This window comes from Macrobrachium nipponense, chromosome 6 (assembly GCF_015104395.2).
Source record: "Macrobrachium nipponense isolate FS-2020 chromosome 6, ASM1510439v2, whole genome shotgun sequence".
NCBI classification, from domain to species: Eukaryota; Metazoa; Arthropoda; class Malacostraca; order Decapoda; family Palaemonidae; genus Macrobrachium; species Macrobrachium nipponense.
Window position 1 is genome coordinate 136,762,843 of NC_061108.1, and position 17,526 is coordinate 136,780,368.

The 17,526-nt window shown below is 36.0% G+C and overlaps 1 protein-coding gene across 1 annotated transcript in view; it reads right to left on the reverse strand.

The window, feature by feature from the left end:
- The window catches only part of LOC135216657 (roundabout homolog 3-like), a gene marked incomplete at its 5' end in the record, with an annotated part of 43,074 nt that extends 26,591 nt beyond the window's left edge, over positions 1-16,483 (reverse strand). The window contains 6 exon segments of the mRNA XM_064252043.1: positions 3,702-3,830; positions 8,015-8,164; positions 10,808-10,930; positions 11,647-11,809; positions 12,904-13,076; positions 16,348-16,483. Coding sequence (XP_064108113.1) covers positions 3,702-3,830; positions 8,015-8,164; positions 10,808-10,930; positions 11,647-11,809; positions 12,904-13,076; positions 16,348-16,483 — 874 coding nt within the window.
- Between the last annotated feature and the right edge of the window lie 1,043 nt (positions 16,484-17,526).

A 17,526-nucleotide genomic window follows, 5' to 3' on the forward strand; every position in this document is an offset into this window, starting at 1 on the left:
AACGCCCAGCCTTCAATCGTAATGTTGATACATCAAAATGCCTTTTCTCCCCCAAATTACAAAACTTCCATTATTCCTCTCGTGGATTTAATAAAAGGTTGATTTGCACGCGAATAAGCAATAAGCAGAACACCTGTCTTTTAGTTTCGTGTTCAGGAAATATTGCAATGACTTACTATGTTAATTTTTCAGGATATTCTTCCCATCTTCATACATATTCATGGAAGCGCCTCAGTGGCGTGATCGGTATGGTCTTGCCCTGCCATATCTGTGGCCGCGAGTTCGATTCTCGGGCATTCCATTGAGGGGTTAGAGATGTGTATTTCTAGTGATAGAAGTTCACTCTCAACGTGGTTCCATTAAGGGGTTAGAGATGTGTATTTCTGGTGATAGAAGTTCACTCTCGGCGTGGTTCGGAAGTCACGTAAAGCCGTTGGTCCCGTTGCTGAATAACCAAACACTGGTTCCATGCAACGCAAAACACCATACAAAAACAAACAAACAAAAACAGACTCACTGATTCTCGGTATCTTAAGCAACATTGATAAAAGAAGGAAAATCAAACAGTTCAAGTGTGCTATTTTAAGAAAAAATCAAACTTTTGGATTCTTTTCGCCACAACTACCTGCAGAGGTCCTTACTAGACTGCATCATTATAAAAATATGACCTTTCTTTTCAGTAAAATCTATAATTTTATACCAGTTTGGAAATAAGTCATAATAAATGATGAGGCAAGCTAAATTAATTTCATGACAGAATGTGGGTTCATCTGTAACTCAAGTCAGCTATTTTAACATGATAATTTTTTCCTTTATCACGTCCATTATAACTATAATCATCGTAATTTTTTAAACCCTTCTTACTTCATGCTATAATTAAGTTCATGAAAAGACTAAATTCATCTTCAACTGAGGTTAACTATTTTAACATGCTAATATTCATTTTCCTTATCATGTCCATATTCATATCTCAGAGATTACATAAAGCCATTTTAACAATAATCACCCAGAAAAATCTTTAAATATCCTTCTAACTACATATCCTAACATAATCTAGCACAATCCGGATAAGACGCTCGTCTGATATCTTCACTAACAGTATGAGAATTCCAACACAAACATACAGTAAGTGGTTCTCGATCGATGAAAGCAGCTTGCTTGCAAGCCATGCTTGCAGAGGCGCCCAAGGTCAAGCAACGATTAGTCATAAATAAAAGGGAAAATTGAAGGGAGATACCTTGCAATTTGCAACAGTGCTTTCGATTATAAAGCGGCGGTCGCTTTCGCATGAGCTACCAACCGGTCTGAGGCTTTCAAGATTACTGTGGGTTTTGTTCTATTTCCATTACAGGGGATCCGTGAAGACCTTTCAGCGATATATTGAAAAACAATTAAGATAATAGCGAGTGAGAAGATCAGGTCTGCGTGCGGTATGGCGGCTTCAAATTCCATATACTGTGTGTGTGTGTCTTTTTTTTTTGTATGGTGTTTTTACGTTGCATGGAACCAGTATGGTTATTCAGAAACGGGACCAACGGCTTTACGTAACTTCCGAACCACGTCGAGAGTGAACTTCTATCACCAGAAATACACATTTCTCACTCCTCAATGGAATGGCCGAGAATCGAACCACCGACCACCGAGGTGGGACGCCAACACCATACCAACCACGCCACTGAGGTGTGTGTGTGTGTGAGCGGGGGGGGGGGGCGCTGAATATCAGGGCAAATTCAACACCAATAACTTTTGTGGGTGGCATAAGTTTAGATTTTATGTGGCTCTGTCTTTGTGTTAATGTCTGCTAACGTTCGGTGTAAAAAAAAAGCCTATTTTATTTATCATTTAAGTGTCTTTTTTAAGTTTCCATTATTCGCTTTTATTGTTATGTCCTCTATTTTCATTTCTTCTTACGGCGTTATTTATTTGTTGTATAGTTTGCTAAATAATGCTGCTTTCTTCGCAGAAACCGGGATAGTTGGTCTACTAAGAAACACCCGAATGACGATATATAAAACATGAAAAGATATGACGGACTTTCTGCTTACCTTTAAAAATAAGATGGCGGTATTTATATGCCCCAATCCAGAGGAATATAAACTGAAGTATTTGTTGAAGAACTTATCCCTCTCATACCGAAGCGAGGAAGGGCAGGGTCTAAGAATTCAATAGCTGTATTCATTCCGGCTGATATTCAAAATAAAACTAAGGTAACAAATCACCTACACTTAGGTGTCAGGTTTACAGCAGTTGAAATAGGACGTGAAGGGAGCAGGAACCATTTGGAAACTGAATAATTTGATAGATTTTTCAACTATAATGCTATCAAGATAATGTCACGGTATATTCACAGTTACTCAAGTGCGATAAGCAATACCTGTCGGTATAAACGACAAAATGTATCATGATATTCGTATAAAAGGAAAATACAAACCATAAGTTAAATATATCTCAGTTTAACCAAGACCACTGAGCTGATTAACAGCTCTCCTAGGGCTGGCTTGAAGGATTAGATATTTTTTACGTGGCTAGGAACCAACTGGTTACGTAGCAACGGGGCCTACAGCTTATTGTGGGATCCGAACCACATTATATCGAGAAACGAATTTCTAATTCCCGGAAACAAATTTCTTCGATTCCACGTGCAGAGCGGGGAATCGAACTCGGGACTACCGAATCGGTAAGGGAGCACGTAAACCACTCGTCCAACGAGGAAAAAAAACAAAAAGATCATACATAAATATAAATGCATAAATACCATACAGTACAGGATCAAAAATGCCAAAGAAAACACTTGAATTACATAAGAAAATCAAGATAACACTACACACGAATACTCTGAAGTCTAGTGATGATCACCAAATCAGATTACCTGAGTAAATTGGATTGCCTACCCACCCCCCAAAAATGACCAATCATTGGGCTAATTAAAAATTAATGAATGGTTTGCGAAAACACCAATTTGAGGCTCTACCACCGACATTTGCTGGCGTTTCACTAGCGAATAGACACACTAAGATTCCTAATCTATTTTTTCTATTGAACTGGAATAAAAATGTCAAGTAAAAGTATACTTACCATTCACCTCTTACAAACAACAAACGTTCGTTTCTGTATTTACTGACTTCGACAACAATGTTTACTCAGAGTCTGTTAGTTTACCGTAGTGTCATTCAAACTACGTTCGAACAAGTTCTGCAAATTCTGTGTCAACTCTACTGTGTGCGCATCAATGCTATTTTCAGGTTTTATAAGGTACTGTGTTAATATGAGCTACAAGTAATCTACAATATTCTACAAACACAGGACACCTAAATTTTAAAAGACCTTTAGACGAGAAGGACCAGGAGTACTCCATGGCGATAATCTTTCTCCTAATGTGTCCAGCTTTCCAAACAAAATGGTGTAATGGGCAATAAAAGTATTCAATCCTAACAACAAATTAATCCCACGACATCTGGAGATAGTAAAAACAAAACAATAACTATGGTGAAGGTGCCCCAAATTGTAAGTGTTATACAAGAAGGACCAGGAGTACTCCATGGCGATAATCTTCCTCCTACTGTGTCCAGGTTTTCAAACAAATGGTGTCATGGGCAAAAAATCAAGGTATTCAATCCCACCAACATAATAAAAACAATAACTATGGTGAAGGTGACCCCCGGGGTGATCAAAAAAAAAAAACCCAGGAGAAAGCTACCCACCCTGCAGGATCTTGGTCCAGCAGACGGCCGTGGGGACCCGGCTGGCTGGGTTGGTGCAGGGAATCTGGACAGCTTCGCCCAACCCCACCTCTACTTCCCGGGGAGGAGAGACTAATAATTCCCCAGCCGCTGGGGAAGGAAGGGAGGGAGAGTGTGGTCAGTGAGGGGAGGGAATGGGGGTGGGGTATTCAACTGAAGAGGGGGCGGGGGAGAAATTGGGGATATGGGGTGGGAGAAGAGTGGGTGTTCAGCTACAGTAGTTATCTGTTAATTTCTTGGCAGTGGAAATATAGGGTATTATCACAGGGTATATTATCCTGGTTGGTTAAGGGGTATTCTGGGGTGGGTAGGGGAAGATGTCCCTTTGCTGAAAGTCGAAGACAGCTAAGTGATGGGGGAAATAAACAAAGGCGGAGGGGAACTCTTTGGGGAAAAAACTATGAGGGGGAGGGGACCTTAGGGGAGATTGGGATTGAGTGTAAATACTTTCAATTAGAAGAAATAGGTGGGGGAAATATCTTTGTGATTAAGAGAGGGAGGGGAGGGAGGAGGCGTCTTTTGTATATTGAGAGAGAGAGAGAGAGAGAGAGAGAGAGAGAGAGAGAGAGAGAGAGAATTCTAAACAAGCTCTAAAACAAGATGAAAATAGAATCATACATAAAAAAAAAACAAGATGTAATAGAATCATACATAAAAAAAAAAAGACGTACACAAAATACAAAATATATACAAAATGTGCCCAAGTCCAGAAAATGAAAACAAAAGATTGAAAACGAGAGAAAATCAAAACGATTAAATTGTAAGGGAAAATTCAAGATATTTGAAGACATAGCTAACGAAAATAAAGGGAAATCTAAATAAAGTCAAAACAGAGCTAGAGCATATCCAGAGAGAGAGAGAGAGAGAAGAGAGAGAGAGATGAGAGAGAGAGTTTACGTCTTGACTTAATGTGAACATATACTATACATATATAATATATATATATATATATATATATATATATATTATATATATATAATATATATATATATATATATATAGCGAGAGAGAGAGAGAGAGAGAGAGAGAGAGAGAGAGAGAGAGAGAGAGCTTATTTCTTGACTCACCGTGGACAGGGTCCTAATATGTTTTATTTAAGGTGTGCAAATGACTCGGACTAATAGTGAGGGGGAGAGGAAATAAAAAAACAGCACAGTCATAAATGGCATTAAAATTTGTCAGTAACAAATGAAATCATTAGTTCTACAGAAAATACCAATTTTCACTATTATCACAAAAGGAAGGACAAAATCAACATTTTAAATATCCACAAAAACGTTCTAGGTAAGGATATATACAAAAATTCAGGAGAATTTATCCATGGCTTTCGGACAAATTTTAGATCCTTGTGGAAAACGGTACTCATAATCATATTTAATATACATTAACACAACAAAACAACGCGTACAGGAATGCAAAAGGATATTTCAGAGAGAGAGAGAGAGAGAGAGAGAGAGAGAGAGAGAGAGAGAGAGAGAGAGAGAGAGAGAGAGAAAAAAGATGGGGATTTATTCTGAATATAATGCTTTATAATATAAAGCAACAAACCGAAATGCAAAATCAGTATTACAGTTCTGTAAGATGAAATGAAACTCCCTTCTTAATATTCTAAAACGACAAACAATGAAGAAAAAACAAAAATAAAAATAAAAATATCCTGAAGAGAGAGGCAAAGAAAACTGTCATGAGTTTGGCTTCATTCCACATCCGATCGTTGTGATAAATATATGAATGAATTGTCCTACTACATCACAATCACGAGAAATTCATCAGTGGGGTGACTTTGCTACATTTTAACATGAAATATACTATATTTAGCTGTCGTTTTTTTTCTTGATCAGAGTGATCGTTTAATTCATGAAAGTGATACGAAAAATAACGCAGCGATACGGAACAGCGTCAACAGAAAGAATTGTGTCTGAATTGATATTGCTGGAAACAAGATAATATGAATATCAGGATGTTAACGAAAGTTAACTGAAAACTAAAGTATGATGAACCCAGCACAAGATAAGTGTAAAAAAAATCAGTCTTACAATACAAAAGAAAATCCTGTGATTTATAGCAACATTTCGAGAGATTTTTCAAGAGGTTTTTCATCTACAGTTACAAAAAGAACTAAAAATCAAAGGGGCATAATTCATTGCCATTCTAAAGTAAAAAAATTAAGTGTGACAGTTACAAAATAAAAAAAAAATAATTACGAATATTCTTTAAGAATAAAAAATGAGAAATACCAACTGAAAACGCCATTTCAAACTATTTCGACTTTTATGAAATCAGAACAGAGTACCATTGAAAAATGTTAAGTGAAGATTATGTTTATTAAATTTTTACGAATTTTCTTTGGGTACAAGAAAAATAAACCCGTTTTATGATCGAATAAATCTGGAAAATAATTAATCGTACTCTGTCAAATCAAAAAAAATAGAAGGTAAATAATAATTTACATGAACTGGTTGGGACCAAAGAAGAATGTTAGAAATTGAATTCAAACAAATGCTTGGCGCTACAATATAAAAATAAATCTAACCAATACAAAACTGCAAAACACATAAGCTTTAAAATAAATAGCAGCAGTAAGCAAAATAAAATAAATAGATAAAAAATAAAAAATAAAAATAAAATAAATCGAAGGCAGACGAGTCTGTACTCGATTCGAAAAGAAAACACACCCAGTAGCATTAAAAATTGGAGCGAGATATCACTTCAGACTTTCACCAGAAACGGAGGAACAGAAGGATGAGGGAAAGAACCCATTCTTCCTCCTCCTCTTATCTTAACTCAACCACCACAAAGAGAAGACAGAAATAATAGTGTGTTCATTTCCTTTTGCATTTCCCTTAAATGCACGCAACTCCTGAATTTTGCAAGTAAATTTTTCTTTTTTTTTTCCTTTTTTTCCAGGGGCCAGGGAAGTAGATGCAACTTCAAGACAAGGTGGGTAACTGGTTAAGATCTGGGGAATTCTCGTTAAGAGAAAAATGTTTGTGCACTAGCTTAAACGAGAAACGAAAAAATAATAAAAAAAAAAGTTTCTTAAAGAGCATACTTAACCAGTTATGTTTGAGCTTGGATAATACTCTCACTAAGTTTGCATGAATATGAAATACTTGTCTGGCAAAACTGTGCTTTACCAAACAATCTCGTCGATATATATATATATATATATATATATATATATATATATATATATATATATATATATATATATATATATAACTGAAGAATAAATTTTTCGAAAATGCTACATTTTATAACACATACATACATACATATCTATATATACACACATATAGATATATATATATATATATATATATATATATATATATATATATATATATATATAGTATATATATATATATATATATATATATATATATATATATATATATATATATATATATATATCAATAATGTAGCATTTTAAAAACTTTCTCTTCAATTAATATGAAAAACCAAGTGATATCTTCCTTAATACTGAAACCGATTCAATTGCATCTACTTATCTTGCCTGTATGAATTTCAAAAAACATGAAAAAATAACAAAACATGCAGAAAATATTATATCTAACTAACTTCAGGTTAATCAAAACATATCCACTGTCAGTTATGGGGTCCTTCCTTAAACCAAAATGTAAACACAAACTAATTATGAAAGGAGATGGGGAAAGTGAATAATAATAATAATAATCACTGTCCACTTCACATAACATATAGTGAACAACATTCAGGAAAATAAATGAGGATTAGTTTTTTTTTCCTTTTTTTTTTCAAACCACGGGAGCAACTCATGGGGGGGTAGGGGGTAGGAAGGGAGGGTATATCAGCTCCGAAGGGGTTAACCCAAAAGGAGAGAGAGAGGGGGGGGGCGGGGGGGGGGGGGGGGGGGGGGGGGGGGAGGTTTATTCATTCTGAACGGGGTAAACTCAATGGGAGAGAGGGGTTGGAAGGGAGGGTAGTATCAACTCAGAAGGGATGAACTCAAAGGAGATGACGACGGTAGGGGGGACAAGATATATCAACTCCGACGGGGGGGGGGGGGGGTGGGGGGGGGGGGGGGGGGGGGGGGGGCGAGAGACAGAGACAAAAGTAGGCCCTACTGAAAAGGGAGGATGATAGAGGGTTAGGGGAGTGTAGGGGATGAAAAATGGAGGGATGGAAGGGAGGGAGAGAGAGAGAGAGAGAGAGGAGTAGTGGTAGTGGAGTAGGAGGAAGAACCTATCATTCGTAACTTGAGAAGTATATAGGTTATTGCGTCATACACTTACGCAAAACATTGATGAATACGGAGTGGGAAGCGAAGTGTCCGAAGGTGTGGACCGTGGCACACTTGTACCAAGCTCTGTCCTCGCCCGTGACTCGAGTCAGGTTCAACCAGCCTTCGGAGGACGCCACCTCCGTCGTGCCTCCTTCAGTTTCTGACGAGGAAGGGAAAGGAGACATTTAATGATGATGCCTTATTAGAGGAAATGTATCACAAAAGGAGACAAATAATGATGCCTTATTAGATGGAAATGTATCACAAAGCTAGCTATGGATAGTAACAATAAGGGAATGAGGACATTACTGTGAGAGAGAGAGAGAGAGAGAGAGAGAGAGAGAGAGAGAGAGAGAGACTGGTAACTAGTAAAAGATGATGTCTTATTAGAGGGAAATGTATCACAAAAGGAGACAAATAATGATGCTTATTAGAATGGAAATCTATCACGAAGCTAGCTATGGATAATAACAATGAGGAATGAGGACATTACAGAGAGAGAGAGAGAGAGAGAGAGAGAGAGAGAGAGAGAGAGAGAGAGAGAGGATGATGCCTTATTAGAGAGAAATGTATCACGCAAAGGAGACATAATGATGCCATATTAGGGGGAAATGTATCAAGAAACTTGATATGGATAATAACAATGAATAACAATGAGGGAGTGAGGACAATCCCTCATTGTTATTACTGAGAGAGAGAGAGAGAGGAGAGAGGAGAGAGAGGAGAGAGAGAGAGAGAGAGAGAGAGACTAGTACCTAATAAAGTAGTAAAGTTATTCTTGTAGTTGCTGCTTTCATATAATTTACAACATATCAAAGAAAACTCATAATCACACGAGTCCAGTAAAATAGGAAAGTAAAAGTATATCAAGCAAGAAGCTTTCGATGACCTGTATGGCCGTCCAGGTCATCCAAAGCTTTCAGCTGTATATATTTAAAAAAAAAATCAAACAGGCGTACGCTTTTGTAAGAGACCAATAATAATTAGGAACAAACTTCATAGCAAACGCAGAATCTAGTCTTTAGGAATCCCATTCATAAAACTGCCATTTTTGAATGAACGTGATCACGTACAAATGTAAACATAAGATAGTAATTCATCTACTACGAAATACTCATTCAAGTCCTTAGGAATATTTAGTAGGCAATGAGCTTGCTAAACAACTACTCACGGATTACAACCAGACTCCATCTTTTTATGGAAAAGAAAGAGGACACATTACGAAAGAAAGCTAGACATTAACACTGCTTTCTCTTTTCATTCAACGCGCGAAAAAAAGAGAGAGAGAGAGAGAGAGAGAGAGAGAGAGAGAGAGAGAGAGAGAGAGAGAATAGACGATGAGAGACTCCTTTGTTACAGCTCCTTTAAATCTCGCAAATGGTTTCGTCTCTTTCTCGACGGAAAATGAAAGGAGAAAAAAAAAATGGAGTCTTTCTCGCGTCGAGAACAATACACACGTTCGTACGCGTCAAAGCAGAAGAAGAGGAGTGCGAAAAGGGGATGGGCCAGGGGGAGGGGGGGAGGGAGGTTGAAAAGCAGCAGGGGAGTGCGATAAAAGGGATGGGGGCCAGGGGGAGGGGGAGGGGGGTTGGGGGTTGAAATGTAAATGAAATGAAACGTGTGACTAGGAAGAACGCGTGATGACGAAGTAGACGACAAAAAGCTGACTTTCATAATTGAAGGGAAACTGAAATGAAAAACATTAAACTAAAAACAAATAACACTATATATATGAAAAATAGCAAACGAAGTCATTAAAATTTGAACAATATCATTATAACACTATATATGAAAAATAGCAAAACAAAGTCATTAAAATTTCGAACAATATAATTGCAATTTCGCTAGCTAATCCACAAGAATTTGTCATTATAATAATCTAAATTAATAGCTATCTTTGACAAAAAAAAAGGGGGGGGGGGGGGGGGGGACCATTAGTACCTATGAGGATATCATCGAACGTAAATATGAAAATTCAAGAAACAAATAATTTCACTGTCTAATTCCACAAGAATTTTCTCATTATAAAATAATCTAAACTAACAGCTACCTTTAAAAAATAACGGATGCATTAGTACTTATGAGGAAATCATCGATCGCAAATAGAAAAATTCAAGAAACAACTAGCTGTGAATATAGTCATACTGATTACGAATATTCAAATTATGAAAGCATTCCAAATATGAGTCGACTCAAGAAACAAATTAGCTGTAAATATATTCCTATTGAAAATGAAATATTTAAAAAATAAAAAACAAAAGCATTCCAATGCGAGTCGACTCAAGAAACAAATTAGCTGTAAATATATTCATATTGAAAATAAAATATTCAAAAAAATGAAAGCATTCCAATATGAGTCGACTCAAGAAAAAAATTAGCTGTAAATATATTCATACTGAATAAGAAATATTAAAAAAATTAAAGCATTCCAATGTGAGTCGACTCAAGAAACAAATTAGCTGTAATATATTCATACTGATTAAGAAATATTAAAAAAGAAAGCATTCAAATGTGAATCGACTCAGAAACAAATTAGCTGTAAATATATTCATATTGAAAATGAAATATTGAAATAATGAAAGCATTACAATATGAGTCGACTTGAGAAGCAAATTAGCTGTGAATATATTCATATTAAAAATGAAATATTTAAAAAATAAAAGCATTCCAATACGAGTCGACTGAAGTGTATTAAAAAACATTAGAAAGTGAAAAATAATACCGAATGAAAAAATCTTCCCCCTTCACGAACACAGCTTTCAATTATTAAAGGTCATTGTGATTTTTCAAACTCTCTACTGACCTTTGACCCAAGTCGGGTCAGAGGGCGGGTTGGCATCAACGGAGCACAGGAGAGAGACAGACGCCCCTTCCCTCACAGGCGTGCCCCATGAGGGCCACCGTCTTAATCGGAAATCAGGTGAGTCTGGAAACAAATTGTTAAGAAAATAAGCTAATTTAATTTGTTCTTTAAGATGGGTGCCAGTTCAAATTGCACTTAGCTCATTTAACCTGCTATTTTTTTTTTAATTGCACTAAGTTACAAAATGCTACTGGGCATTTCGTGGGCACTGTAATATAAAGACAAAACGGAAGCATGGGTATATATATGCTTGTTTATATATTATACAATAGCTAATATAATTTAATTTATATATTATAATGATAATAATTTATTTATATACACTACATATTATACAATATATATATATATATATATATATATATATATATATATATATATATATATTTATATATATACATATATATACGTGTATATATATATATGTATATATATGCACGTATATATATATATATATATATATATATATATATATATATATATATATATATATATATATATATCAATGAGTGCAAATGCATATAATACCAAGAACTTAAATGGGTAAGCAAAGAGTCCCTCATGGAACAGTTAAGAAAAATAATGTTCGACATACCATCAGAAATACACTATTGAAAATTAAATGATTTTATAATTAAATTCTTCAAATGAATCTCCCTGGCAACACAACCAGTTTTGTCATACTTCTAAAAATAAACCTACGAAAACAGCAAGTGCTGAGGTAGATGGAAAATTACACGAGAAAAAAAAGAAGAAAAAAAAAACAGACACAAACTCACATTCGATATTGAGTTTTAAAGGTACCGAAACAGCCACGGGTAGGGATGGGTGCCTGACGACGCAGGCTACTGTGTTATTGTGTAAATCCTTCCCTACCCTGGCCACCGTCAGGTTGCTTTTCGTGTTGAAGACCCCTTCGGAGTCTTCCCATTGGCTGTGGATCTGCAGAGAAAGAGAAAGACAAACAGGTTCGCTTTGAAGGCATCACTGGTAATGATGATGGAATCATCTAAGGGTGAACGGAGCTACATACTCTTTGAAAATGAAAATAATTTGCAATAGTAAACGTAGAATATGATGACCCGTTGCTTTTCATCAGGCTAGGAAAATTATGTACACGAATATACATAATATATTTATTATGTATATATATATATATATTATATATATATATATATACTTATATATATATATATATATGCATATATATACTATATATATAAATATATATATATATATATATATATATATATATATATATATACTATAGAATATATATATATATATATAAACATATACATACATACATATATTATATATATATATATATATATATATATATATATATATATATATTATATATATATATATATTATATATATATATATATATATATATATATATATAATCAATCGTACTTTTAACAATAACATTTACAGAATTCTTTAGAATTCTGTAATGTTTTTATTATTCTGCAATGTTAAAGTTATCATTTGAAGTTTTTTGCGATAAAAACAAATTAAATAAATAACACTTGTCACACTCCAGGCCTCCCTATACACCTTTAAATATAATATTCATGATTAACCAGACCACCTATAAGAACACATTGCTATAGTAGACACATCAACCTTGCATTTGATGTGCAGGCCAGTCCCTTACGACGATCCTGATTGGCTGTTGATAAGCCAATCGCAGGGCTGCAAACTCTCAGTCTCTCGAGAGAGTTCACATGGGTAGGATCTATGTCCCACCTCGCCTGAGGGATATACGTCTTTCAAAAGTATCCCTCAGAAGAAGTGGAACATACATCCTGCCTATGTGAACTCTCTCGAGAGAGACAGTTTCCAGCCCGGTGATTGGCTTAAATCAACATGAGCGCCGTAAGGGACTGGCCGAGACATCAGATGCACGGTTGATGTTAGTCTACTATCGCTGGTCACGAAAAGCAAGATATATTTCAAACGAAATCATTCATAAAATAATAATAGCTGAGTTACTAAAGTCACAATTACCAGTCAACCAAATCAATATACCTGACTTGAGGCGGTTATGTCCTCACCGCCCAGAATCCAGGTGATGGAAGGGGCGGGATTCCCCCCCTCCACCACGCAGTGGAGGGTGATGGAGTTCCCCTCCCGGGTGGTGAGACGGGCACCGGCTGCTAATTGGGCCCCTCCATACTTCAGGAACGGCCGCTCTGGTGGGACTGCGGAAAGGTAGAAAATATCACGCGTTTAAGTCAGCCAACAAGGAGCAGAAATAAAATAATACGGGTAAAAAAATGTTGCATGTGACTTTTAGAATATTAATTTTTTAAAAAAGATATTAGTTGACTGTTTTGAAATATCAAATTGTTTAAACATTTAGCCTAGACACTTGAATGCACAAGCGGTCGCGCGCGCAAGTAAGCATCACAAAATGTAAACGGAATGAATGTTGCTGTAGTAAGAAATATTAAAGACTATTATCTGCTTAGAACATGAGACGTGATTAAAAATAAGCCGAGGCCTTTAACGAGAAAAAACATCCTGCTAATGATGTACATTTTAAATGTATAATAGTAATTAGAGTTAAATCACCAAATTCCAATTACGACAATTCAGATAAGCACAAATTATACGAAACGTTTCCTTAACATAAGAACAAAAAAGCATACAAACCGTAAAACATTATCTTCGACTACAGGACCACAGAAGAGAAAATATATAATGTAATTGTTTTAGACACTTCACAATATACAAGATATTTTCTCTCCAAATAACCTTTACCACTCTAACGTTCCTTGCAAGATTCAAGAAGACTGAGGAATAAACGAAGACTAACTTATGAAAAGGTTTCGAAAGAAATTTAGCGAACAAGATTTTTTTTTTCATTCGTGTGTTCATGTTTTTATTACGTATTTATCGTATGCCTTTTCTTTGTTTTACGTTCGTTTCGCTGAAAACGCTGCAAACCTAAATAATTGAGAGAGAGAGAGAGAGAGAGAGAGAGAGAGAGAGAGAGAGAGAGAGAGAGAGAGAGAGAGAGAGAGAGAGAGAGATTCATTTACACGTTCTACTGATCTATGAGACAGAATTCAATGACATTTTCTGTAGCAGAATAAATTCCTATGACATTTTCCATCAAGGAGCAAAGTCTATGAAATCACAAGTAATCCTCGCAGTTATAAAAATTACTCGGAAGTCTTTCGCTATCACCAATAAACTCACAGTTGCCAAGAGTGTCTATGCTATTTTAAAAAATCAGACCTTTACAATTATCGCAAAATATTTATACGGAAAATATTACAGTGAATAACTAGATTATATAAAAATCAGACCTTTACAATTATCGCAAAATATTTATACGGAAAATATTACAGTGAATAACTAGATTATATAAAAATCAGACCTTTACAATCATCGCAAAATATTTATACGGAAAATATTACAGTGAATACCTAGATTATATATACTTTTCCTATGCTTCAATTAAATTTTCAAGTTTACAAAGTAGTCGTCAGTTTCTATGAAGACAACTGAAAATAATATAAGATTTCAACACCATTCTATCATTCACACATAAATGACGCTCCTTCTTAAAAAAATGTTTTAACCATCACTCGAAAACCTAAGATTAATTGACATACAGGTACACAGGGTAGGGTAGGGTAGGGTAGGGTAGGGAGGTTGAGATGGGAGGGGGGAGAATTGTAGTCAGCGAATTCACGAAACTTCTTCACTTCACACTACAGTCTCCCCCCCCCCCCCCCCCCCCCCCCCCCCCCCCCCCACCCCCCCCCCCCCCCCCCCCCCCCCCCCCCACTCTCTCTCTCTCGCAGTCTCCTTTGTTGAGTGAATCACTTACACCTTTGAAAGGAATGGAACGTCGACATTGCACGTTGCATTTTAAGGAAATTGCAGAGTGTCGATTACTATGATTGCTTGACATGAAAAAGAAGTATGAAGAGAGAGAGAGAGAGAGAGAGAGAGAGAGAGAGAGAGAGAGAGAGAGAGAGATTGATTTGTTCTGAATATGACGCCAAGACTAAAAAGACTAAAAAGACTAAAAAGCAACAGAGAGAGAGAGAGAGAGAGAGAGAGAGAGATCTGTTCTGAATACGACACCAAGAATAAAAAGCAACACACACACAAACACACACAGAAGGTAATCATAGCAAATTCCTGATGAATACGAAAACAGAAATTTCATTAAAATAAACACAGTAACACCTCTAAAATGTTTATCTCGCAGTCTCACTCCAACATTCTCTTTAAATATCTTCCTTGACCTTTATTACTGGTACCTAAACATGGTCACAGAGAAATGGCTTCTCTACTATGCTCGTCTCAAGGGCCAATATTATCACGAGGTTGGAACTATATAGAAAGCAGACTGCCTGAAGACCTTATATCAAAGTACTGTGTAGCAATATCTTCCTAGGTTAGTTATGAAACTGTGGTTATATATATTCTTTGGTCTGATCACATCCTCCGTAAGTGATTAAGGAATGATAAGAAAATAAAAGTAAAATCTAAATTAATATTTTTTTATAATATATCCAATAAATGTTAACAATTTAAATTAAATAATAATCAACTATAATTTACAAACGCACGTTGTGTGATTATAACATTTTATTCCAATATCTATGACAAAAATAATAATAATAATAATAATAATAATAATAATAATAATGACAGGGTAAGTTAAACCTGGCGTTTGCTAACCGTAGAGTTTATCAAACTATTGAACAGGCTCCGAGGGCCTACCTTAGTTCATTCAGAAGCATTTCCATTAGCACCACTATATACTACTACTAACTCATAACGATGAGCCGACCTTATCCCATTCTGAAAACTTCCATTCACAAAAATCTTACTATTACTCACTTGTAACAATGAGCCTACCTTATGCTGTTTATAAACACTTCCATTTACATCAATATTTACTGTTTGTAAACACTTCCATTGACATCAATATTTACTATAGTCACTAGTATCAGTGAGCCTACCTTATCCCATTAATAAAATTTCCGTTGCCTTTTATCATATTTATAATTCAATTGACAACAATGTTTACAATTACTCACTCGTATCACTGAGGTTACTTTACGCCAATCGTAAGCACCTACACTGTCAAATTACGTACTCGTAATAGTGGTTGAAAACAACGAGCATACCTTACCCCATTCATAAAACTTCAATTTAGAAAAAAAAGAATTTACTATAACTCACTCGTAACATTGAGCCTATTTTATCCCATTCATAAAAAAACATATTAACGACAATTTCTATCTCTTATTCGTAACACAAAAACACTTCATTTAACAAACAATACTTAGAATGACTCACTGAACACAATGAGTCTACCTTGTCCCATTCATAAACACTTCGATGAACTATTATATTTACTATAACTTCATGCAACAATGGGCCTACCTTAACCCATTCATAAAACGCTTCCACTCACAAAAAATATTTACTATCATTACTCACTCGTGACAATGAGCCTAAGCTTCGGAGCGGGACGACCGGACCTTCGGCACCACCAGAGACCGGAATCAGCCGAGACTGCGTGGGACATCACAAGGCGACCGGTCCACATGATTGAAACCCTCAAGTCGCCTTCGACCTAAAAAAATAAATAGATATATAGTTATGTTACTACTTAATAAATAAATTAATTAATTAATAAAAACATGTACAATAAATACTATATAGTAAACGACGCTTCATTACATCCGAAATAGAATGTACTAAATAAAAAACTGTGCAGTAAATATCGTAAACGTAGCACACTGCATCTGAAAGAGAGAGAGAGAGAGAGAGAGAGAGAGAGAGAGGAGAGAGAGAGAGAGAGAGAGAATTAATAAATAAAAAACTGTACAATAAACATTGTATTGTAAACGTGGCTTCATTGCATCTGAAATAGAATGTACATGAGAAAGAGAGAGAGAGAGAGAGAGAGAGAGAGAGAGAGAGAGAGAGAGAGAGGAGAGAGAGAGAGGACTTATTCTAAATATGACACCAAGGATACTGAGCAACAGAGAGAGAGAGAGAGAGAGAGAGAGAGAGAGAATAAAATAATCAACTGACACTGTTGCATGTGAAACGGAATGTAAATGAGGACAGAGAGAGAGAGAGAGAGAGAGAGAGAGAGAGAGAGAGAGAGAGAGAGAGAGAGAGAGAAATAAATGAATAAACTAGAACTGTGCAATAATTATTGTTAACGTTGCTTCATTGCATCTGGAACAGAATGTAAATGAGAGAGAGAGAGAGAGAGAGAGAGAGAGAGAGAGAGAGAGAGAGAGAGAGAGAGAGAGAGAGAGAGAATGTGTGACAAATCGAAACAGAAAATGCATAAATTCACATCCACACAGACACGCGCCATCGAAAAAAACGCATCCTCCCTACGTTCCTCAAATAATATAAAGCACGAATTTCCCCAAAGAAACCAAGACACTTGAATTCCCCAACGGACGGAGGGGACACGTTGTCAAAGACCCTTCTCTTAGAAAGACCTGCGCCAACAGGGGTTCTTCCCTACGCAATGCATCACGAATTCTACGTCGTTAGCATATCAAGTACCCGAAGTCGGTCGCGTGGCTGCCGGCAGAATTCGCTGGATTCACGGATGGATGAGCGGGCAGGCGAAAAAGCGTTCTCTTCCTACGC